The sequence below is a fragment of the Chelon labrosus genome (assembly GCF_963514085.1).
Source record: "Chelon labrosus genome assembly, chromosome: 10".
In the NCBI taxonomy this organism is placed as follows: Eukaryota; Metazoa; Chordata; class Actinopteri; order Mugiliformes; family Mugilidae; genus Chelon; species Chelon labrosus.
In genome coordinates this window covers 25479564-25504957 of record NC_140360.1, presented here as the reverse complement: position 1 = coordinate 25504957, position 25394 = coordinate 25479564, and the positions used below count along the sequence as shown (strand labels likewise).

At 40.9% G+C, this 25394-nt stretch overlaps 1 protein-coding gene across 1 annotated transcript in view; it reads left to right on the top strand.

Annotated features, from left to right (window-relative positions):
• Nucleotides 1–25394, top strand: part of LOC311494634 (nucleolar protein 4-like) — a gene marked incomplete at its 5' end in the record, with an annotated part of 134706 nt that overhangs the window by 56453 nt on the left and 52859 nt on the right. The window contains one exon of the mRNA XM_084553779.1: nucleotides 22770–22923. Within this exon, the coding sequence (XP_084409905.1) occupies nucleotides 22770–22923 (154 nt within the window). The remainder of the gene's footprint in view (nucleotides 1–22769; nucleotides 22924–25394) is intronic.

Here is a 25394-nt window from a genome sequence, read left to right as displayed (position 1 = left end):
GTTTTCTGATGAGTCGTGCACCTTGCCCTTTGTGGGTTTTGTGCTTCTTTTCCTCCATGAGCATTTTTTATTTTTATTTCATAAGGATATTCAGTTTACAGTTATAAAACAGACACATATTTGATGCTGAAAAATGGCGATGTTTGACGTTTTTTTGCTCGAGTCTTTGAAGTCTATAAAAACAGTAAAATATGCTAATCAGAAGATTCCAGTGAACACGGTCACATCTTCTCATCCGACAAGTTTAGTTTATGATGATAAACAACAGAGAAACATGAAAGTAGTAGATGTTCACATTAGAAAAGTTTTCTCTTGAATGAAATGAGTTTTGTTAGAAGAAAGTTGAGTCAGCTGAGAGTTTGAAATCAGGTGGTCGGTGAGTTTTCAGTGCTTTGATGCTTGAAAATGATGTTGCAGAGCTAAATGTTAAGCAGGTACATACTACTGTGTTGCAGTAATATTATAAATGTCAGGTTATAGAAGATAATAGACAATTTTGTGTTGAGTTACAGGATTTGGGTTACATTTATGTTACGTTCACCGGTTTGAAATGGTTCTGATTTTAACTTATCTGTTAACATGGACACAAATACAATGATCTGATAAAATATAAGCGGTTACATGCCCCAAAACATCAACCAGAAAATAACTTTCTGACATAGTGGTTGTGTCCTCTGTGGAGTCCCGTATGTGCTGGAAATATAACAGGAGAAGAAGTTTTTTCCCCCAGCTTTCTTCACAACACTGAATTCATTCAATAAAAGATGTTCAAGATAGAGCCATGTTTTTCAAACTTGCTGCTCATATTGATTACAGCAAACGCAGCACTTGCTACCTTTGTGTTTTGTTTTTTGTTAGGTAGGGTTATATTATATACGGGAAACACCTTTGTCTGTCTGCAGTATCTTCCATATCACTTTCATCTTTCTCTTAAAGATCTCTGATTTATAGTTGTATGTTTTAACATCTTTGTTTCAGTCAGACATTTGTGTTTCTTATAAAGTGGATCTGTATGTGTTTTCAAAACACCTTTCGTGCTGCCTTCATGCACTCCAGTCAATCTGAGCAGTGAAAGCACTCCAATCTGTTTTTAACAATAAGCCTGTCAAGCTCCTCCCGTAGGTTCACGGTGAAGGAGGCGGCAGGTCTTCAGCACTCGTCCGTAGCCTTTGTGAAATGTCTTTTCAGAGCTCTGAGGGCACCAGAGAGCGGTGCTGTCGTGTGTTTTTGCATTTTAACTACATGACATTTGTATGACATCCATCTTAAATCCACCCTGTCAGACATTTCCTTCTGACATAAACAGAAATGTGAAGCAAATGAAGTCATAATTGTCACGAGCACAGTCGCTTTATTTTCCAAGAACTTCAACTGTCTGTGAATTGTTCTGGTGAAATCCATGACTAATGTGGTGACATTAGTACATGCTGACGTACATCGTATAGGAATAAACAAGTTCAGTCAGATAGCACTCTGGAAATATACATCTACTTCCTATACCTCTCATCAGTTTATTTTTCTCATGCTATCTTATCTTCTATTTCATGAAAACTCGAGAGAAGGAATAATGTCCATTGTCTTCTTTGGTACTGTACCACCGTAGTAGGTCTGGTTAGGGTTTTGCCGTGGAGCTCATAGTGACTGTTTGTGACTCCAGTATACTTTCTTAACTTTTTGTTTCAGTTTAGGGTTTAAATATATGTGGCATGTTTTCTAGGAGATACTCCCTTACTAAACGATCACATCAGTCGTGACTAACTAAACGATTAATGTCATTTATCTCTGGTCGTCTTCATTGTCTGATCTAAATTAGTTTCATTTTTCTTTAATTATTGTTGTGCTATGCAGCGTGTGTGTTTAGCTGCAGGTGCATGACTTGCAAAAAACTATGTCGGTAATCCAAAAAAGCTGTGTCAAATTTTGGACTGCTTGCTGCAATCATTTGTCTATTTGTTTTCTTCTTGCTGCTGACAATAATACTGCCAGTGATAAAGACTAAGACGGTTATTGTTAGCTGGTGTTTGACAGGACGCGTCTCTCTGATTGAGCAGTTGTGAGAGTTGCAGAGGCTTCTGATGTGAAAGTCTCTCAGTTTTAGTCTCCCTCTGCTTGGCTGGCACTTCGCTCTTGCTCACGCTTGATGAGCTCAGCCGCTTGGTGTGCAGACTGAGTGTATGATTAGCATTGCCTGAGGTGGTGTAGTTCCCTGGCCTTTTTAGTGGAACCACAGAAGCAGGGGAGGTCAAACTAAACACATGTGAATATAAACACATTTATGCAAGGGATGGGATCTTTTTGATATGGCGGAGCAACGATGATGTGTTTGAAACCATTTCAGAAAAGAGAATGAATGACGGCACAGTCATGTAGCTCAGTGAATTCATCGTATTTATGTTTTCTTAATATTTAGATACATTTCAGGGAGTTTCATTGAGATAGTGTACAGGCTCTGTTCAAAGACATTTTGTGAATAAAATTCATAAAAAGGATCAAAATATTTTATTTAACGTTGTTACCCAGTTGCATGTATTTTCTTAATCCCTCTCAGTTAAACGCTCCTTCTGAGCTTGGGCTTTCTATATTTCACCTGCACATTTCATGTTCTTTTTTTTCTTCGTTAGATTTCATCTTATTTGTTTAAGAGGCGCTCAGCAAAACCTGAATCTTCAGGGAGACGTGGGTGGTGAGGTTGAAAGAGGTGGGGTTTTGTTAAGTGTTTGCAGGGTTAAAGTCTTTTCAGTATTCACAGCAGCTCTTAAAAGATAAAACCGCTCACTAGGTCTGTGTGAGGAAAATGGAGAAATGACAGAATTTATTGCTTCAGTCGTATAAGTCCCAACAGTTAATGATCAATTATAACGTCTCCAATTCAATGTCACTTTGTGGGGATTCTGCTCTACAACATAATAACGTTTTGGGATAAAATTGGTTTTGAGGTGAATTATTCCCCTGAGTGTATAAGTGCGAATCCATTTTTCTTTTTTTCCTATGGCTGTAACTGCATATGTCCAAGATCTACTTCCTACTTTCTAGAGGAAGCTACACAAGATTATAACCAGTGCTACTTTGATAACTGTTGAGAATCATGTGGTGTAAAATGCTTGCTGCGCTGCCTAATATTTTAATATGCAGGAATTTAAAGCCTCTGAAAATCTTGTGTAACATCAGTGTTCTGCCCACAGTGACACGTCACAGCTTATGGATAAACAGCGCTGTATTTGTGGGAAGAAGATCTCAGAGTTAGAGGCTAAAGTTGCCATAAACATCACAGTCATTATGATCTGTTCACTGATTTTTATAGAGAGATTAATTTTTTTTGTGTGTGTGTGTGTGTGTTTTCCCTTATATACGTACATGTACACAATCAGTGTCAGCCTTGAAAAACGCATCCTAAATCCATAGTTAGAAAGGGTATTGAAAATGACTGAAGCCCACTCAACAAGCTACAGTTGTGTTATTAAAAAGTCCTCTGGTGTCTATCATAAAGCTCTGTGTATGTCGTCCTAGAGTGAGTTACACAGGAAGTGTTTCCGTGTAATTACTTCAGCTGTCTGTGGCAGACTAGTGCTGCCTGGCGGCCATGCTGCTCAGAGTGTTCAGCGCTCAACAACCGGAACCAGAGGGTCCCTGCAGAGATCAGCTATAGCTATAATAGAGCTGGAGCTGCTCCTCAATTGCTCCCCAAAGCCCTTGCCCCCTCCAGCGTTCTCCCCTTTCCTCCAGGCTAGTCTCAGTCTAATCTCTGCCTTCTAATAGTACAGACTCGTAGACGGCTCTGGCCATGCGGGAGGTTGGCTGTTGTCAAGATAGACAACTCAATCTGGTGAACTTGACTGCTGATCATCGCATTGTTAGTGGACTGAAAAGTAAGCTGCACAGCAGAAATGCGAGAGAATAACAGAGATACGTCAAGACACCCGCAGGATTTCTGGAGAGTGGTTGTGAAGCTCAGTGTGGTGTCCCCTGCCATTACCATCTTGGCACTGCATGACTCCACCCAAAAAATTCAAAACTGGACACGGAGTGTGAGTGGAGCTGAGGCAGACAGCTAGCAACCTGGGAGCACACCCAGCCGTCACTCAAAACAACTACTTCCTTAATTATCCATAACTTTAAGCCTTGACATAGTTGAAATGTGTGAGTATATAAAAATACATCCCCGTGCAGTTGTTATGAATCGAAAAATAAGCTATAGAGACCAAAACAGCTGTAAACACGGATGTTAAGTTGGACATTTGACTCACTTTTTTAGCCAGCCTCAAGGTAACATTTGAGGAACATGAAACATTTATGTTGCATGTTTTTTAGCTTTGCACCTTGCAACAGCAGTGTAGGAAACTATTGAGCTGAGCTACACGGAACGTGTTTTATATGTGACTGTGTCTTTGAATGTTATCACCTGCTAAAGTTGATATGGTGAGCAAACCCAGGTTTCTGTATGCCCAACAATTAGCCAAAAGAGCCTAAAAGCCTCTGTAGTATCCTAAGGATTTAGAAGACAGTTATCCGTTGTTGTCTCTGCATTGTTTGCAGGGTTAAACTAGCCTGGTCCAGCAGTGACCTTTGTCTGGACTAATCCATCCAGTGTTTCCCTAGGATTGCTTCCTGCAGGGGAAAGGGGTTAATCGTCATGCCTGGGGCAGATTTGTGACCGACTGGATTAAGTGGGGCTCAGAGTGTTGGACACTCCTCTAATCTGCACTATCCGTGCCCCTGCTGGCTGCGAGGGAAGTAGCGACTGACTGACTGACTGACCTGCTGACTGGCTGAGTGCCTGATTTATTCTCTGGCTGGCTGACTCATTTATTTCTTGACTGACTGATCCAGTGATGACAGAGTGGTTGAGTTTCAGGCTGATGGACAGCTGACCCACTCGGTGTCAAATGAGAAATGTAAGACGATTACACATTTTATTTATTTCCTCAAGCACCACGTGAGTTTATTTACTTCTTTTCTGTTCTTCGCATTCTCCACAGTTTTTATGAAGTAAAGTAGTACTGAGCAGGCACCCTTGTTATATTTGGAGCCTTTCTGTTGATTTAACACTTTACGACGGCTCCCACTCCCTTGTCCCACATTGCGAGTCAATGATTAGTCAAGACTGCTCGGTATTTTAGGTCCTTGGTGTTGGAATGAACTCCTTTTCATATTGTTTACGAGTGTGTGGAGGTCTAGTCTGGTGGGAACAAAGGAGAAAGTCAAGTAACATTTTAGAAGGAGAAAGAGAGGAGGTCTGGATAGATGGGTGGGTCAAAAAATGGCTTAACATTTACTGCTGCCAGTGACAAATACTGGAGGTTTTTTTATACCATGTGTTATTTGTGGCAAACCTTAACAACAGTGCTGTCACAGCTAAAAACTAGTTTACTTTTTTTGATTTAAGTATTAAGTTTATTTGTTTGAAGGGCTTGTTGATTGGCTGCTGCTTCCCAGTACTGGCACACAGCAGCCTTTTTAAGAGTCAGTATATGTTATACGTGGTTTAGACTTCTGCGTTAAGTTGACGCAGAAGCTACAGCGATAGCGCAGACCCCTATGCAGGCAGTGGCAGACCCTAGGGCCGTACACCTCCCCAGAAATGTAACTACGCGCAACGGTGACACAGAGCGCAAGAGCTGCGATAGGTTTGCTTGGTAGTAGCGCGTTTCCGCTTTAGTATTTCCGACTTCTTCTCCATCTCAAGCAATTTTCAAATTGATTGTTTTGGATCAATAAAGATGGAACACATCGAGGACAGGTTTACTGAGGAGGTTCAGACATACAAACATTTGACGTCTCGTGTTCTCTGAAATTTCAACGAAATCATCAGTCACCATTGTTAAAAGTGAAGCAGGAAGTAGAGAAAAGGCGTTGTTACGGAGTGAGCCAGACTGACAGTGCACAAGTATAAATGGCTTGTGCGCAGGTTACGGCATCTAGATCCCGCAGTACTATAAAAGCGCCCTTGGATTGAAAATGTTACATATTATACAAGAATTATAATTTCCTCATTGTAAAATCAGGTGCATCTCTGGATGAATAGCAAACAAAGATATGTATACTTGCTTACATGCCGTTTCCGTTTTACTGTTTAGAGCGCAGATCCGTTCAGAGTTTAAGTTGGCTCAAGTAGCCCTCAGTCTTTATTTATAGTAACTCTCAACAAACTCTTTTCTCAATGCTGTAAAACCCAAGTAATATAACTATATATGACCTCTGCTGCTGCACGGCTTATACTGTATTTCTCCGTATTGTCTGGTCTATTTAAGTTCAGTTTCCATAGTGATAATTCGGAATATGTTGTCTTTCAAGGTAGACCTTTCCATACGGTATGCACGCGCACACACTCACTCTGACCAGAGCTCATGCACTGTGTTTAACAGATGGGTCACTGAAAGCCTGACCTCTTTTCTCAGTCAAAACTATTCTATCTGTGCTTTGTCTTTAACTTCACTTTTAATCTGCCGTCTGTGTCTCTGTTTGTTATCAGGTGGTATAAACTCGTCACGTGTCACTCGTTCTTGGTAGAGCAGATTTTTAGTGAAATTAACACTTGAGCATGTGTCGTCCAGTCAACCAGATGGATAAACAGGCAGTTAAACAGCCAAAGAGTCAGACTACTTGCCAGTCAGCTGAACACAAGCAATGTTCCTGAAATACTCCGCGATTATTTGTTAAATCACGGAAAATAGCATAAAAAATGTCTGCAGGGCCCAAGGTGACGGCTTGAAATTGCTTATATTTACTGATGAGTGGAACAGTGGCCAAAGTTAATTAATTTACAGTGATGTAAAACGGAGAAAAGCAGCAAATCATCACTTTGGAGGAGCTCGAACTAGAGAGGGTTGTGTTAATGCTTCATAATTGCATCGGCTCATTGACAAATCAAATAATTGAGCAATGAAACAAATTCAGTCTCTGCAGAATCAAAGAACAGTAGTCTCCTTCTTGTATTCCCTAAATGTTAAAAGGATAAATATAGCCTACCGTCGTTTTTGTAGCCAGCAATGATGAATTCAGTGAAACACACACACTTCCTTAACAGTGCCGGTTGTTCCAGCATTATGCTGGCTTTGCTCCAGATTCAATCAGCTTTAACACTCATAAGCAAAATGGGTTTGCGAACAAAAAGAAGTGCTACATTTGTCTGGAATCACATCGATCATGGGCTCATGTTCCTTATCTGAAGGTGCACACAATTATCAGCAGTCTTAAGACTGGCTGCAGGTTTCTGTCTCTGTGCCACCAACACCAACTTCCATTGTGTTGTTGGTGAGTGTCCTGGCACTGAGCTTGCAGTGTTGTAGCTGGCAACAACTATAGAATCTAAACACCTCAACCAACTTGGTAGAGTGTGTGTCCTTGTGCTGCTGGAAGATGGAGGAGAAAACACTCGACTCAAAGCAGGCAGGAACTGACCAAATGAGCTCTGTGGAGAGATGGCCTTCTTATAGCCTGCAGCTACACACACACACACACACACCTGGAGGCCTGTAGACCCACTTGCATGCTAAGAACAGTTTCTCTCTCAGACACGCGTGCACCCACAGGCTATGAGATGAATAACTGAGCTCTCGCATGTATTGCAGCCTGACATTGATTTGTTCTCTCTCGAGTTTACAATTGGATGCTTTGAAAAAGCGAAAAAAAAGAAAAGAAAATCACTTTCATTCACGTATTTTGTTTGTCTTTTCCAGTATCTGTGATTTAGTTGACTTTTACAGTTTAGGTGACTCATCCCACCCTATCTGGGGTGCAGATTTGGATGCCAGAAGCATCTCAGCTCCTGACCTGCTTCATACGTGACTCTTAGTGAGATGTTTCACGGGAGCTGTCGATAAATCAGACAGATGAATGGATGGTTTGGTGTTTTTTTTTTTCTTTTTTTTTTTTTCTTAAGCAGGATGTGATATCAGTGACCAACACAGGAACGCTGTACATGGATGAATAAATGTGGAGCCATAAAGAGCTCCTCCTCAGCAATCCCTGACATCCTGATGCACTCTTTGACCTGTAAAATTAGATTTTGGTTGCTTCAAGTGGATATTTGGTTTCACACTAATAAGCAGAAAGAGGGAGAGAAGGACAGACAGAGAACCTGTATATTTATAACTGTGTGGCCTTAGGTCTGGGACTGTTTTAGTGGTGATACTGAAATCCTTAAGTTTCACAGATTTCTGGTAATCAGGGAACTCTATCAGTGCACACATCTCTATAATCTTTAGTAACCTCTGTTTAGTGATACAGGAAATAACATGAAATCTATGAATGAAATAACATTTCAAACTTTACCTTTTACCTAATGATACTATTCAATTAAATTTATTCATTAATGATCATATTTGGTGTGGAGCATGTTTAACTTTAATGACGTGCCGATTGTTGATCTGTAAAAGGCTTCTTACACCCACTTAAAGTGTAACATTAACGGGAACATACATTTAGTTTTCTAAGTCTATGTGAGCTGAAAAAAACTGCTCCCAACTTGTAAATGCACTGGAAAGCCCCTCTCTGCCGTACTGGAGATTAGCATCTCCTCTAGAGACTCTTTGTTGAGTTCCCGTCTGAAAAAAAAAAAAATGAGGACATGACAGCTCCCAGGCACTGAGCACCGACCAGCAATGCTACAGTCATCCATCCATGTATTTACGAAATCAACATCACCAATTATGAATTGGCCACCTCTGTTGTTACGTGAGATAATGTACACTGTGGCAACCTGAGACTAACTGAAAGTAGACACAGTAAGCACTTTCCACAGCCTTACAGGCCTACAAAAGCCTAGTGTCTGCCTGAATTTGAGGCTATTTGCGCACGGCAAAAAAGAAATCGCGCGCAAGTAGACAATTTAATTCAATAATTCAATATAGTTTATCAAATTTAATAGAGCAGTAAATAAAATATGTGTGAACCAAGGAGAGTCTTACTCGAGATCAAAGCCAGTAACTTCATTGGTGCCTGGTGTACCAGGATTGGCAGCTCCTCAGCTATTTGACGGAGACTTGTGTTTTCTTCTGTCTTGATGAACACCAGTCAGACAAAACCTTCAGTAAACAGATGTCATTCATATTTCCAGCAGTAGATATCTCACTTTCTCTCTCCCTCTCTCTCTCTCTCTCTTACACACACACAGGACCTTATACACACATTCATACATACGCTGTCCATGTATAGTATGTACTTGTGCATGATTACAATGGCTTCAGTCACAGCTACAGAAATACACACACCCACCCACCCACACACACACACACACACACACACACACACACACACACACACACACACACACACACACACACAAAGTGCTTATCTAATATCAAGACAAGGTCAGTATCTGTCTGTATAGGGATGAATAGAATAATGTTCTCCCTGTCTCTTTGTCTGTCCTTCTCGCTCTGTATCTTTCTTTCTGTCTCTTTATGACATTTATGGATCTGTTTCCTCGTAGTCATTCTGCTCCTGCACTGACCACATACACAGTAGGTTGAACGTTTTCTGATTATTCTAAACCACAAGAGGAGGTGGACTATTCATGCTGCGTGTGTCTGAGTTTGTGTGTGTGTGTGTGTGTCAGAAGCGGTGCCCGGCTGTCTGTGGTCATATTTCTGCCTGCGCTTCTTTGCAAGTCTGGACAGGACACATGAGAACATCTGAGGGTTTAGAGTTAGAATTAAATTTACAATGAGATGTTTATTATTAATCGTTCTAAAATGATTTATCACGCTTTCTGTTGCCAGAGCTGTTTTGTGTGATTGGAAAAGGTATTGGATTGTTTGATTTGGTCCTTCATTGTTGTTGCAGCTGGTCTAGAGCTGTAACCTTTAATTTGGTTGTAGTTTTTAATGAGGTTCGCTTTGTAGAGCTCAACACGGGGCTGTTAAGACCAGAATAGGTTGTTAATCAGCTTCTAGTCAAAGTTCTATTTCTTTGTCTGATCATGGTGGACTTGCCTTATTCAGCAGTGTGCACAAAAGAGTAGCTGAACCTCAGCTTCACTTCAGAGTTTCAGTTTGTTAAGGTAGTCTTTTCAGTGCTGGTTGTGTATCAATACAATATCTATGAATTGTATACTTTCTTCCACCTAGTTAACCTCGCTTGTTACCAAGGTTCGACCCTGATTATTTGGAAATGTGAGGAGTTAGATCCTCTCCAGAACCTCATGAACTGCTCACAGGACAAACGGTGCCATCCCAATTAATATAAAAAATAACAGATTTTTGTAATTGACAACCTGGATCCTTGCATCAGTGCTTTCTCAAAAACTAAAGAGATAAACCAGTCTACAAGGACGAAGGGCTCGCGGTGTTGTCAGGCAACGTTAAACACACTAGGCTTTCTCATGAGATCACGTGAGGTGGTGCATTCAGTGCTTCCTCATCTTTCATGATAATTTAAATAATCTCCTGTAATGTATATAATGCGGTTGTGCAAGTATGAGATTAAAGAGAATAATAGCTGTGAAGTTTCTCCTGAGGCATGTGATGCAGCCTGATTTCAGAATCAGGCCAGCTTTCTTCATTAATAATAGCTGTGGGAAACCCTGAAATATTTGGACCCTGTGTTGGTCTGACTATCTGAAATCAACCAACAGAAAGTGCGTTATTCAAGTAAACCTTCCAAAATATATTTAGTTCGAACAGACTCAGTTTTATCTTTTTATTCATCACCAAGCAAAAACACCTCACAGAGCTGTCCTCACTCAAATCTACCTGATGAAACTCTGCTGTGAGAGCTTAACAGCAGTGATGTCGACAGAATCGAAGGAGAGCTCAGATTTTATGGATCACCTCTTTATGAGCTGAATTGAACCCAGAGGCTCGACTACAAAGCGCTTCTAAATTCAGAGAGGAGGCATCCCGGCTCTCTGTTTGCGGAGATGAAGATATCAAGTTCAATAACTGTTGGTTACAGGATAACACACAGTCAGCAGCAGGCCGGAACACTGACACAATATCAGTTCTGTTTGTCTCGCTCTGCTTCTGCCTTGTTTGTCTTACTGGAGACTAGAAACATGCAAACAGCCGCAGAGGAAAGCTCAGACGGACGAGGTTGAAGATGAGTCCGTTGGTGAAACAGGAAGTAGAGACAGAAACCGTCACAGTTATCCTCCTGAATAGTCTCCGTCTCTGTGCCTCTGTTCAATGAAGGTCAGTGGCAGCGTATTGATTATGGCCGGCCGTCTCCTCTGGGCTGCATACTGTACGGGGCTTTTTATAACCTGAAGCACAGACAGGACCACAGCCTGCCCGTGCTGACAGACCGTCCACCTGCCTAGAAAAGTTTTCTTTCTTTGTATTTGTCCATCTCGATCTGCTTCTAAACACTGACTGGCATATTCATTGTCTTTCTATATCTTACCAAGGGTTTCACATCAAGTATTGTTAGTGTGCGTTTCAGTGGTGATACCCCCCACCTTTTTACAGACACACACACACAAACGCACACCTCCTCCTCATGGCTGGTTTTCTCAACAATCAATATTCTGCAGTGGAGCTCCACGGCCTGCGCCCTATTAATCCTTGCAGTGTGTGCCTGTGTGTGTGTGTGTGTGTGTGTGTGCTTGTCCTCGAGCCAGCTGCCTCTTATCAATATCTTCACCTCTCTCTCAGTTCAGAAATGATCCTCTCCTCTTCCCTCCAGCCCTCATCGATCTCTGTGAGAGATGGATGCAATCAGAAATAAGATGTTTCTGTTGGACTGAATACTGAGCGGCTGTCATGTGCCCTAACTGGCGCTTAATTCTTCAGATTTTCCACCAGTTTTATCAGGTCTAGGTCAGACTGATGTGTGAAGGTGTGTTGAAACACGGCTCCTGCTCACTGTCTCTGTGTTCCATCTGAGTATGCCCCACAAATACATGTCGTGGCATGCTCATGCGCATTTTCGGCTGCTGCCTCACAGCAGGAGATAAGTGTGCTGATCACCTCAACGTGGCATTATTGTCACAATTAACAGATTCTCACTGTGACTACAAGACAGAAACGCAGATGAAGCAGTGGAGAACTGCAGGTTTCTTTCTCTCCTGCTCTTCACAGTTGCGACAATATGGAGAAACCATCATCATGGCAATATTTGTAGACACTGTAATATTGTTATGCTTGTAATGCTAAGTCAAGAAACTATACCAAAAACTAGAACTATACTGAAGCATTTGTACTTATTGTTATCACATGTTGTCCAAAGTGACCTAATACACACTTGGATAGTAAAGGGGTGAATTAGATAATCTGAAGAAAAGAGATGTTTATCATCTCCTAGTATATTGACTAGCCTTTTGTGTCTGTACTGTATCTCCAAGCATCCTGAATATAACATGCCTCTGTTCTCTATGTTTACTTTTTAGACAGTGTTTAAGACAGTATTGACTATAAATCAGACTTATCACAAGATGATCAAAATGGATGAGAAAGAAATTTTTTTAAAAAAGAAAATTAAAATTGCAATAATTGAATTACTTTTTTGACTTGTGTCCTGCTTTGGGATCTTTGCCTTTTCTTGTAAAAATCATCAAATTAAACGATCTCAGAAATTTCAGAGACTGAATTTATATGTATTTAATTGATACATTTCAGGACTGAAAGAAGAAGTAGTTTAAAACCACGTTTAATATTTCATTTGTTTCCTCTTGTCTCATGGCGCTGAAGGAAATGAATGTAAATAAAGTGGTTCTTGCAACACTCATGCATGGTGCATGGATGTGTCATGGATTTATAACAAAATACGGTGGTGTGAAACAGCCATGCTGCCCATTTGTCCCAGAAAAAGAAGAAAAGTCAGAGCTGCTTTGGGTGACACTTGCTACAATGCTAACCATGTAATGGTTGCAGAGATCCCTGTGATGAAGATCAAGATGATAGTGACCAGTGGTTTCTGTCCTGTTGTTATTATTTTTTTCCCATCTATTTGTGGAATCAGAATTCCATCAAATCAACATCATTATAATCGTCATCCAACCTGCATCAGTTTCCATGGAAACCAACAAACAGGATGGCAAGTGAGGGAGAGGCAGGAGGGGAGAGGGAGCAGTTCTCACCTCTGATGGGTGCAGAATGAAAACATCTAAGAGTGAGAGAGCGGGGAGGGTGCAGTCAGAAAACAGTGGGTGTGGGGGAGGAGTTGAGAGTGGGTGGTGGTGGTGAAGAAGGACTAAGGGAGGAGGTGGTGGCAGACTGAGAGAGGACTGGGCAGCGGGACATGAGGATGGAGTTGGCCTGGTGAAGGGATGGGGGGGAGGAAGAGGGGGAAGGGAGGCAGAAATAAAGGGACATAAATGAGGAGGTGGGGTGTTGTGGGAGAGTGATAGGTGGGGGGAGGTAGGTAGGTGGAAGGATGCCAATTTGACAGCTAGAGATGCTTCAGGGTCCAGCTCTGCACCACCACTGCCTGTAAAACAAAGAGAACAAAGAGAAGCACCCCCCCCCCCCCCAACCCCTCCATGGGGGGGAGAAATGTCCACCTTAATTGATTTTCTTAATGAAATTCATGTTATTCTGCTTCGCTAGGGACAGGCCGTGATCAGGCTGTATGCATTGATAAAATGCAGAATTTCACTAAAACATGTCAATGCTCTGGTATAGTCTTCCAACAAACAGTCCAGAGAAAATGTGTCAGGAACTAGTAATCTCTTTCAAAATGAAGTCAAAATTCAAGGTGCTCTCCAGTTATTGAGGTGATGATGTTTGTTGTATTTCATAGATTTGATGTCATTGATACTTGTGTGTCTCTAGATATATATATAATAAATTAGATGTTCTTATGAGTACGATAGAACGCATTTCCCTTTCAGATCATAAGAAATTTTCACAATGGCAAACAAGAATGAAATGCTGATCCAATAAACTTACTCATTTCTACTTGATGACTACGTCAACCCTTCAGTTTGCCATCATACATAGTTGCCAGCAACAAGCTGGGAGGTCACCAAAAATCTTCGAGTGCAAAGATGGCTGCTACCTCACGACTGTAGCGCCAAGAAATAGCTGATGTATCCTCATGACATTGTGTTAATGCGCCGCACCCCTCCTCCACTACGGAGACGTGGTCATATGTAGCAAATAAAGAGTAAGCTCCATAAGTCACAAGGAATGCTGTACATTATACCTTTTTTAATTAACCTTGGGGCAGGTGGTTGGGGTGGGGTAAATTAAAAGAGATGCTGCCAGTGTCGACAACAGTGGGCGACAGGGATTTATGTGTATGTGATATAATTGAATTATTTCTCTCTGCGGCTCTTGCAATGAAAATTTGTCTAAACACAAAAAAAGCTTAAAATGTCAAACTCAATAAAAGAATTAATGTAATCTTAAAGTAGCTTTTCTTGGCATGCATCAAATGTCTTTATTTTACAGATTTACATTTATTGTGAAATACATTTAACTGATTAACATAAAATCACATGAACACATTCCCCGGCTTCTGCTTCCTGTTTTACGTCTTTGCACATGGTGGTCAGACAAAATAAGATGAGAGCTAAGCATCAGCTTGGGCTGGGGAGTGGATATATTTTTCTTTTCCATTTTATCATAATTGAAATGAATTTCAGGCTTTTTATTATTACATATATAATACTACATAACTGAACTGTATTATAGGCTTTTCTTCACATTTCCAATAATCACGGGTGACTGATTTGTGGTCGTGTGCTGCTCTGGGTTTTTCTAGTAAAACATCATCGCTCAGTGTGTAATGTGTGTTGGCAGAGAGGCTCCTCAGCCCTCCGGTGGCTTTGTCTGGGGATGCTGGAGTTGACGGTGTGGGTGGAACAAGTTGAAGAAATTGCTTCTTTTCACAGAAGAATATTTCACTTTAAGTTCAAGATGAAATTGTGACATGATGTCTTGGTGGAGGACTTGTACATTGTGAGAAGTGAAGCCAGGCATTTGGTCCAGTGTCTGGCCTCACTCCTCACAATGTACAAGTCATGATTACAAATTCCCAGTTGTCATTCAGTGTAACTTAGTTTTAGTTACAACATGAAGTCTGCATCTGCCATTTTGAACACTGACTGAAAGTTTTTGGGAGGGAATGTCGGGGAGAAATCAGAAAGGTTTGGACAGCTGAAGAAGATGTAGATGTGAATGGAAGAGAGGAGATGAGCTCACGGAGAAAGAAATGTTTCCTTCCGTTTGTCCGGTGGCTAACTTGATTAGCTTAGCAAAGCCTTAGTACCAGATCCGGTTGTTCTGCTCTGGGCACAAACACAAACACGCAGAGTCATTGACACACTTCTTCAAATGCTTGTGTACTGCGATATCTACAAATGCCAAGTAATGCGCGGATTTGTAATGCTCTGCTTTGTGTTTTGCCTTTACATGCATACACCAGCTGCTGCAAACACACAGTTTAACACGCTGCTCTTTGCTTGTAGAAAACATGGACTGTAGCAGTGACTTCAAGCCAGAGGTTTGTGCTGTGTAACTGCCCAGGGGTTCATGGAAAGAGCAGCTGGTTTGAAAAATAAAATGACAACGAAAGCAGCAAATTTGTCAGATATACTGCAAATAAGTGTTTATGGAAAATGAATGTAAACATCTGCTATAGTAAGCAGGCAGACGTGAAAGTTTAAATCTCATCAGTCAGTGAAGTTGCTGAGTGACAGCTCAACACTGCTGCTGTGGTTACTGGATGCAAATATTTTCAGAATATATATCCTGGTGATGCAGAAGTTATTTCCCACATATTCTCCTCTGCAGGGATGCAGGGTTGTCTTCCATTTTCCTGCTGTTCTGTTCTGTCTGTCTGACTGTCCATCCTCTTGCTTTCTCCTTCTGCTCTACTGTCCGCAGCTCTTCTCCTTTTAATTCCTCTCTACCGAGCGGAACTGAAATGTCTCATCTTAATCTCCTCTTTCCGTTTATTTTTCCTCTGGCAGTTTCCTCCTTCTGTTGTACTACATCTGTTCCGTCATTTTCCAAAGCTCATGTTCAGCCTCATCCCTCCTGCCTCTTCTTGATTCTTCACAAATTCTCCTCTTCTTCTTCTTCTTCTTCTTCTTCTGCCCCACTCCTGTTGCCACCGTCAGGCCTCTTGGCGCGTCACATTTGTTGTTCATTCTCCATATTTGTCTTCTCAGTTTCAGATGTTCTACCGGTTGCCTCTTTTGTTCTTGGATACATGTTTAAACACTGGCTGCTCCTGTCACCTCCACTCTGGTAAAAATAGACAGTAGAGAAAGGAGGCTGTTAATTATTCATCTTGGGTGCACTTAACTGCTTTACACCTCTCATAATCCTCACCACAGTCATCATCATCACCATCACTTTCTGCCTGTCGGTGTGGTTCCTACAGCTGAGACCAACAAATTAGTTTTGGAGAAGAACACCCCACCCTAGTGTCTGGTTTGAGTTAACCAGGGTATGTTGTTAAGTGTTTTATGGCTGTAATTGGTTATTACTACAGTTGTAAATTGGCGTTTTATTGTTTCTAATATTGTAAAGCTGAAATCTGCACAAAGAATTCAGGCACTCAAATAAAATGGCGGCGGAGACAGCAAATGTACTCCACTGTATCTTAAATGTAGAGACGTGTGGAAAAGTTGGGCACATCTGGTGTTCCAAAATGAATCGCCTTAACATGTAGATTGATACAAATGTTGATGGAGAGATGGTGGTGGGTTAGATAAACGGAGATTAAAGTGTGTTAGCGAGCTGGTGTGATCGCTCCCAACCCTGTTTACATGTTAATCTATCAGGCAAGAACGTCGCTGTTCATCTGTATGCAGATGAGGACGGCTCATTACTGAGACCATTAATAAACAGCAGACAGGCATACGCACACACACACACACACACACACACACACACACACACACACACAAAACAAAGACTTTTAATCCTCCTCCGTCTTTAGCCAACCGGGAAAAATGTAGAAAAGAAGTAGAAAGATAGGAGAGAAAAGAAGATGTGAGGGTTGAGCTGTGGTTCTCAGAGCACTATGCTGTACTGTAGCTGATTTGTAATAGAGGGAGGATTTTGACATCTGTTAGTATTAATCAGCCATGCATTTCATTAAACTACGTAATCAACAGTTTTTTAGTCTCAGTAGTTTCTTGAACAAGAGCTATCAGGATTTGGATATACACAATACTTGTAGGATCAGTTCATTGATTGTTTTGCGATGGTGTTGACTGACAGTAAGAGAAATTTGGATGTCCAACATACTAATGATGCTTTAATAATGGTAATCTAGAAGTTGTTTCTGCTCTTGTGCACTTGTTATTTTAGTTCATTCAAAAAAGACTAACCTACAGTGTGACAATAGGTCAATAAAGTCCAGAAATTCCTCCTCATATCAGACAATGCTGCATGATGGTCACAGCAAATGATCAGATATAAAGAAGATCCATTTTCTTCCTTAAGAAGAGAAGCTCCTCCTTAGGAGAGAAGGAGCCTCCTTAAGACTTCATCAGTGCTCGCTTTCCACAAGTGAAGTCAGGCATATTTTACCATCAGATAGCTATGAATCCTCTGTTCTCCACTCCTCCAGTGCCACAACAAAAGGATGTAGGCTAAACTAGTGATTATAACGCTGAGATTATATGGTAATAGAAAATGAGCTAATGTGGGCTGGCAATGATAGTAATTGAAAAGGAATTAAGTGTAGATTAAAATACGGCCCTGTTTTATCAATTGTCAGTTGCTTCACGTGCTTGGCTGTGGTGAATTAACACCGCCAGGATAGTCTCCGAGCTGATTAATATATCGGATCGCTCCCAAACCTACGTATCTGTAACAGTTTTGAAACTGAATGGTGTGAAATGTGAACCATGGAAATCTTGAGCGTAGCTATCTTTCCCTTCTTGCTTTACATTTAGCTGTGAGGCTGTGTTAACAGTGTTTGGTCAGGGTTTGGTTTTTTATCTTCTCCACAGATGATTATTAATACTTAATAATTATCTAACTCAGTTATTAATACTTAATAATCAGCCAATCAAAAGGCAGAGATGTCACGAAAGTGGCAGCATCTCCTCTATGCTACAATCACAGTGTTTTATTCATTGACAGTTTTGGCATGAAATAAAAATAAAATGGCAGTGTCATTTAAAAGTATGTCTTTTAATTCACCTTCTGTTGTGGAATTATCTAACTCAGTGGTGACTGAGTCCATGGTCCACTGATGAAAGTATTACCATTTATATTATTGTATATTTCCATTAATCTCTATAAACAGATATCTGGATATGAGCGCAGAATGCTAAATTGTTATCACACCATAATGGGTTCAGAGATTGCTGCTAGTGCAAACTGAACATTTAACCTGCAAAACATGAGTTTTATTATGAAGTAGTAAATGCAGTGTGATTGAACGTCGCACTTACTGCTGTCGTCTACCAAAAACGTATTAATGAAACAGGACACTGGTCATATTTTGAGAGTGGTTAAGAGTGAAATAGTTCAGGGAGTAGTGGAACAAGAAGGAGCAGCCACAGTGAGCTGTTAGATGAAGAGCTGCAGGAGACGGGCTTCTCAAGAACTGACTCGTATCTCTGTGCCCTGCTGTTCAGACTTCCTGTCATGTGAAGCATGAAATCAAATCACAGTTGCTTACAAATGGTGAGAAAAGACCAAATGTCTGACTTCTTTATGAAAACAACAGTGGTTTGTTTTGCTGCTTTAGAATTCTGGTACAGGTGTCACCTGATCTTCCAGGGAGGCTAAACGAAAGGTGTTTTAGTTACCATTTAGAACAGTCCAAGCATGCTGACATTATCATTAAAAATGTAACAGTGCGGTGTACAAGACAAATAAAAGTGAAATAGGTGTGTGATGAATAAAAAATTCAGGATCAGCTGTATACTGAGACGATGCTATAGTCCACCTCTGATTGCGACGCTGTGAAGAGGGTCTCAGACGCTATTAAACAGTCCAACAAGCACTTTGTCCAGGCATACTGAGGCCTGTACCTACACTGAAGTGGTGAGTCTTCTGATGTGTTACTGTGTTACATCTTGAGATGAACACGGATCCCTGTAGTATAAAGGTAGAAATATGAAAGAACAAATGTGACACACTGCGTGTCACACAGCGCTAAGACATGAATTTAAAAACAGAATCCAAGACTCTGCTGAGGATTTCTGTCTATCACCTGGAAACCAGTCCTTTGTTCTCTGGTGTAATGGCAGCAGCAGAAATAGCCTGTTTTCACTCACAGTTTCATTAATCTTCAGCATGTATCGAAGAATGCGTCAGTGATACTGTGACTAATGATTGCATATGACGCATGCACAGAGTTCCCTACGAGTTCACAACAAGGAAACGCTGTCCGTGAATTTGGTTCCTGCCATTAAATGACTCTAGCAATATTTTTATGTTGTGTTTGTTTCACTCGGAAACTTTTGGGGTGGGAAATATACATGATGGTTACCTAGGCAACCATGGCATGGACAATCCACTAGCGACAAACTGTCAGCTACAAAGAGATGGATGGAGAGTGGCTCACACTACATGTGGACCGCGCTAAAAGGGTGAATGGTTGACCTCTCCATTTAACGCTCCATTTTATTAAATATTAAACAAATACATCGGCCTTCTGTCCCTCTACAGGTTTGCAGAACTACAAAGTTTAGTGTCGACATTTCTAGCTGCGGCTCTATAAGAAAAGAGGAGAGTGATGACAGTATTTGTGAAAGTCCACCAGTGGTGAAAGGAGCATCATTCATTCAACTGATGAATATTAGAAACAAGCATGCCTCTGCTTATAGGAGCTTTGTCTTCTCTCCTCTCTCTGGTAAATTAAGTTTTACCATGTTTGTGGTAAAATAATATACATCATTGTTTCCTCTGCATTCCCAACTTTGTGTGGAAAATAAAGCTTCTTATTTAAAAGCTAGAAGTGTTAGGGTGAAAAGATTAGGCTTTATATCCCCCTACACACAAAACCTCTCCATGAACCTGCTGACCTCACAGACTCCCTGCACACTTCTCATGTGAACTTTGCTCCTACGGTCTTATTGTTATTCTACAGTGCCACCTTAGTATAGATTAGTTCCTGTTGAGTGTGTGGAATAGCTGCACTGGTGTAGTTGTATTAGAATTCTTGTAGCAGTGTAGTAGATGAACAATTAAAGACACCGCCCAGGCATCATGCTGCCATGCTGTATATGCAAACATATGTCTATCAAAAGTCTACATGGCATCGATTAACAGTTGATATTAGACAAATATTTTAAATCATTTTGATTTCATGATGCATTTGACTTCCGTATCGTCTTTATTTCTGTCCACATTTAGGTCATTTGTTTCTTCAGCTCCTGATGTAGAGCAGCACATTCAAACACTCATTTTTCAGTGTCCTGCTTACTGTTGAATTATACATTGTATTCTCGTTCAGAATGAGGGATGACGTATGCAAAATAGGAGAAGATTTGTTGTTAGGTGATTTCTATGTCATGAGCATGCTTCTGTTGCATGTTTGTCAGTCTACCAGCCTGCCTCCCGCCCTTTCTTAGAGGAACAAGTCTTAAATATCAGTTTGCTTTTCCTGTGTTGCTGATATCTTTGTTCAATTCATTGTTTGCACATGGGTGCTGGAAGATGTGTTTTTTTTTTTTTTTTTTTTTTTTTTGAGGTAGACACGCTGAAGTGTTGGGATACACAATAGGGAGGTGTCTCTTTTGACAGCCCTTTGTTTCTGTGAAAGTGTTCACAGCTAACACAGGAAATGATGAATGCTTGTTGTAGCCAGGTTCAGAGTAATGGTGGGGAGGTCAGTATGGTCGCTGGCCATGTGGCAGTCAGTCCCTAGTGAGACACTACACCTTATACTGTAAATGGTACCATAATTTAAAAACCAAACTATATTACAAAATTATATTGAAAGAGACATTTGACAGTAGTCTTGAAATGCAGTGGTGCTCCAAGGTGCCCCAGGCAAAGACATACTGGTGCTATTCCCCCAGTGCACGCTAGTGAAAACTGTCAAAGGGCAGATAGAAGGGAGCTCCGGACAGGTTGTGGAGTGTTGTCAATACACTGTAAGGTCTTCATAGGTTTAAGCCTAAAGGTAGCCATCCAGGAGCTTCCTTTCTCCTTTATTTCATGGGGCCTCCAACAATTGTTGTCCTGACAGTTCTCCCATGTTATGTTGGTTATACAGTTGTCAGACTAACAGTATTTAAACTGCTGTTTAATTTACTATAATCATGATTATGATTGTTTACTTTTTGTGTCCAGTATTCATCTTCCCGTGGTTTGTTATGAAAATTAGACTTTTTATCTCTATATAGTTTTTAACCACGAAGTTTACCGCAGAGTTTTACTTTTTATGTCTATGTGTTAAGCCAACGCACATTTTATTTGTCAAGCTGCTTGGACTCATGACTCATAGAACCCTGACAGGTCTATCTATTTTGCTCCACCAGTGTCTTTTCTTTGTCCTTACTGATTCATCACATCTAAAACTATTTGTTCAGCCTTAACACAGCTTCACCAATATCATATTTTCATTGAGAGAAAAGCCTGACTACTCTCTGTCGATCACCTAATCAAGGTTGTGCACTGTAGAAGTTTTTTGGGGATTTCCTGATTGCTCTCTTCACTAGCAAAAAATAAATAAAGTCTTTCCCTCAGGAAGTGTTGCATTTTTCATTTCCTAGATGTTTTGATTGAACAGAGGCAGACTCTGCAAAGCAGAAGGAAGACAGCTCAGGGTTTAGAGGAATACATCCCAGTGTGATGTTCCTGCTGTCAGCGAGGCCTGCAGGTGCTACACACTGAGCAGCAGTTGGCATGTTATGTTTGATTTGCCTGCCTGCCTGCCTGCCTGCCGTTTCTCTGCCTCGTGTTTAATGTTTGCTCTGAGGTTTGGGTTAAACTGGCGGAGCAAATGTCGTAGCTGCTCCCATGGAGGCTGACACTGACAAAGCGGTGAATAAATAGATTCAAATGGCTTAAAACAGTAGGTTAACAATTTCATTCATGTAAATGAGGCTAATAAGACATTAGGCGCATGGATTTACTCATGCACGCAGAGCAATTACATTCTTTCATGTTTCCCTCTCTCAAGGAAACTTCTGTTTGTGGAGAAACAAATTTATTTTCTGCCGTCTGCATCTTCATGTGATTTGTTTATGTGTTTTTGCATTCATTTGCACGCGAGAGATGACACATAAGAGGTGACAGACAAATGAAGAGGGTGGTAGTTGAAGCAGATCATTGACGATTATTATATCCAAAGGACAGCTAATATTTGGATCCATGCTTGGAAGGAATTTGTGCAGCACAGTTTAAACACACAGGCCTCAGTTGTTTAATGTGTCTCTCCACCGTATACATCTATACAGACTAAGGGCCTAATTGGGATGCTTTTAATGAATAAATACATAAATCTTGAAAATGTATATTGTCTCTCTGTAATTGTGCATCTTTGGTTGGAAGTAAACATCTGTGATGGGTGTCTATTCTCCATCTCTCATTCATTTGTTTTGAGATCATAGCTGCCTTTAGACGCTGTATTAGAGAATCGTGGAGGATGCAAAGAATGTGAAATGAAAAAGAACAAGAGACATCTCTAAGCATTTTATCTCGCATTTCCCTTCTTGTTCCTGTGACATCTTTTTACTGTTTTGCTTTTAATCCTAATCTTTTACCACATTGTTTCCCTGCTATTGGTTCTAACTTTGATCTCATGATTTAAGATTCTTTGCATTTTGCACTCATAATACTGTGTGTTTTGCCAGCTGCTGTAACGTAACACTTTATACGATGAGATTACTACATCGGTGTGATGTGAAAATGTAAGAATGCACTGAGATGTATAAAACGCAGTTGTGTCTCTTTTTGTCCGCTCAGGATGACAGTTCACTGAGCAGCGAGGAGGAGGCAGAGATGAGCGAGCCCACATGGCTAGCAGCTGATCTGGGAGCAGTGTCAGACCTGAGCCCGCCGAGCCGTGGAGACAGGATGCGCCACAGTCCCCAGAACACACACAGCAAGGAGGACGACGGTAAGAACAAGTCACTTCCACGTTGGACGCCTGCTGCCGCTGTTTTGTTTTGGTGGGATTAGAGGGCTCTCTGTAAGCCTGAGGGTCACAGAAGATTTTTCAACTCGTAATTCACATGATGCATCTCCAAAATGAATTTAGGCCTCTTTTATTTCGCGGATGACCTAAAATGTTAGTCTCTTATTAGATTAAGGTAATGGCAGATGGTGAGCTCATTCTCAAAAACCAAATCCTCATGCAGAGAACAGTTTGTTACTTTATCTTTATGACCGCAAGCAACGGGGTCAGTGGAAAATGTGATCTTAAGATTTTTAGCCTGAAACACAGAGAGGTAAAGGCAATCAAGCTGTGACATATATGTTTTAATTTGTACGTCAGCATCAAATTTAACCTGTTGATTTCTAGACTGATTAGGTTAATTATAGTTTACAGTAACTGCCACTTACGTTGTGGTAAAGAGTGGTGGCACTATTAATACAACAGGACTTATAGAGCTGGGATGATTGAAAGCAAAGTACTTGTTGTTGAAATGTTTTTGTTGGAACCCAACTATGAACGAACAACTAAAATTATACAGGTAAAAGAGAAAGGCATCTTTAATTGTGTCCCTGTCTTTTTCTTCTTCTTCTCCTTCTTTTTGTCGATATGCATGTTATTAAAGTTAGAAAAACATTGCTCCCTGTGCAAAAACCATAGTTCCCTCAATTTGACATTTTAAACCTGTATGATGTGTGTACTATTCCCTATTGGGATATATGTGATAGTATGTAGAACTTCAACACCAACAATCTACACCTGCAACAGAAACTTGAAGGAGAACACACAAGCTGACCAATCACAGCTGATGTAACGCTGCACATTGTGTAACAGTTGATAAATTCAGCTTTGGCAAGGTGTGAAAAACTTTATTTGAGCTGCACATTCCTTTGCTTTCTGTCCTGCTTCGTCTTTGTTTTGTTCCTGTTCGGATACTCTTTCGAGCTTCACATATAGTCTGATATTCTTTTAATATCACTGTATTTGAAAGTGAAGCAGCGTTAAAGGTGAGATGAAAATACTGGCTGAAGGTTGTATTTGTGCTTTGTTCACATGTTGGTTTTTCATTTGAGACTGTCTGATCCTTGAGGACTAATTGTGTTGGTCATATCGTGGAAGCTCTCAGACTGCAGGAGGTTTTGGAAAACAAACAGATTTTACACCGAGCTCCAATTCTGGTTCTCTCTCTGCTCTCATTTCACGCTGATTGTCACTCTTGACATTCTTGATTCTGATTCTCTGTTCCTTTATACCTTTTTAGCATTCTCCCTTTATATCACTCTTATACCCCCCCCCCCACCCCACCCCCCACCCCACACACACACACACGCACACACACACACACACACACACACACACACACACACACCCACACACACTCACAATAGCCTAATTCTCTGACTATTTTCTCCTGCTTCTCCTGCCTGTCACTCTCTTTCTCTCTTTCTCTCTCTCTCTCTCCTGAAAGGCTTCCCATTGTGAGGAGCGCTCACTCTGTAGACGGTCATATTGTTTCCGAATGCTGCAAGGATACAGCAATTACCTGCTACTGTAACAAGTGGGCAGTGTGTTCGTGGTGTGTACATGTGTGTGTGGGTCTGTGTGTGCACAGCTGTGTTTATGCACATTTGAACGGCACTTTAATTCACTGTGACGAACACTGAGTCGCTGAGTGTGTGTTCCTCCACCGCCACTTTAAGCTGTTCCTGAGCATCGGGACGGAAACAAGCCAAGGTGTATATGTGTGTGTGTGTGTGTGTGTGTGTGTGTGTGTGTGTGCGCGTGTGTGCGTTGATGTGAGCTGATCTGACGGTTCAGTGCCAGGCGGAAGTAAGTGCTCCAACTGATCTCCATCACAATCTTCCTTTCTTTCTTGCTGCTTCTCCTCCATGTTTGTGCGAGGGATGGTGACATGAGAGGGGAAGGAATAAAAAGACGTTTATGGATTTTTCCCTTTTAGATCGATATGAAATAAAAATAAAATAAACAAGGCTCAGGGTTCATCATTTCCTGCGCAAGAAAAGAAGTACACACACATTTTCGCTCCGTGTAATATTCCTATAAAATCTAAATAGCCATTTAAAACATGGAAAAATGTACCTCTAGTTTCCACTGATACAAAACCTTCAAAGACTGGAGAAACTGGAAATAATGATTTAAGCAATTAATTGATTTGTTTCCAGGTCATTTTCTGTCGGTCGATTTTATTCAGCTCCAATTTTCATCATCATCGTAACACTGAACACATCTGAGTCAACTTGTTGTCTTCGTTTAAATTCAAGTGCATGTAGTTGCATGTGGTTTGTTGCTGCTGCAGGTAGGTGGAACATTCATTTAGATAATGTTCACCACACTCATTACTGCCTTTTTACTGGATTTGCTTTGTTTCTGTCACATTGTAAATATAAGCAGTCAAGTGGGGAAAAGCAGTAATG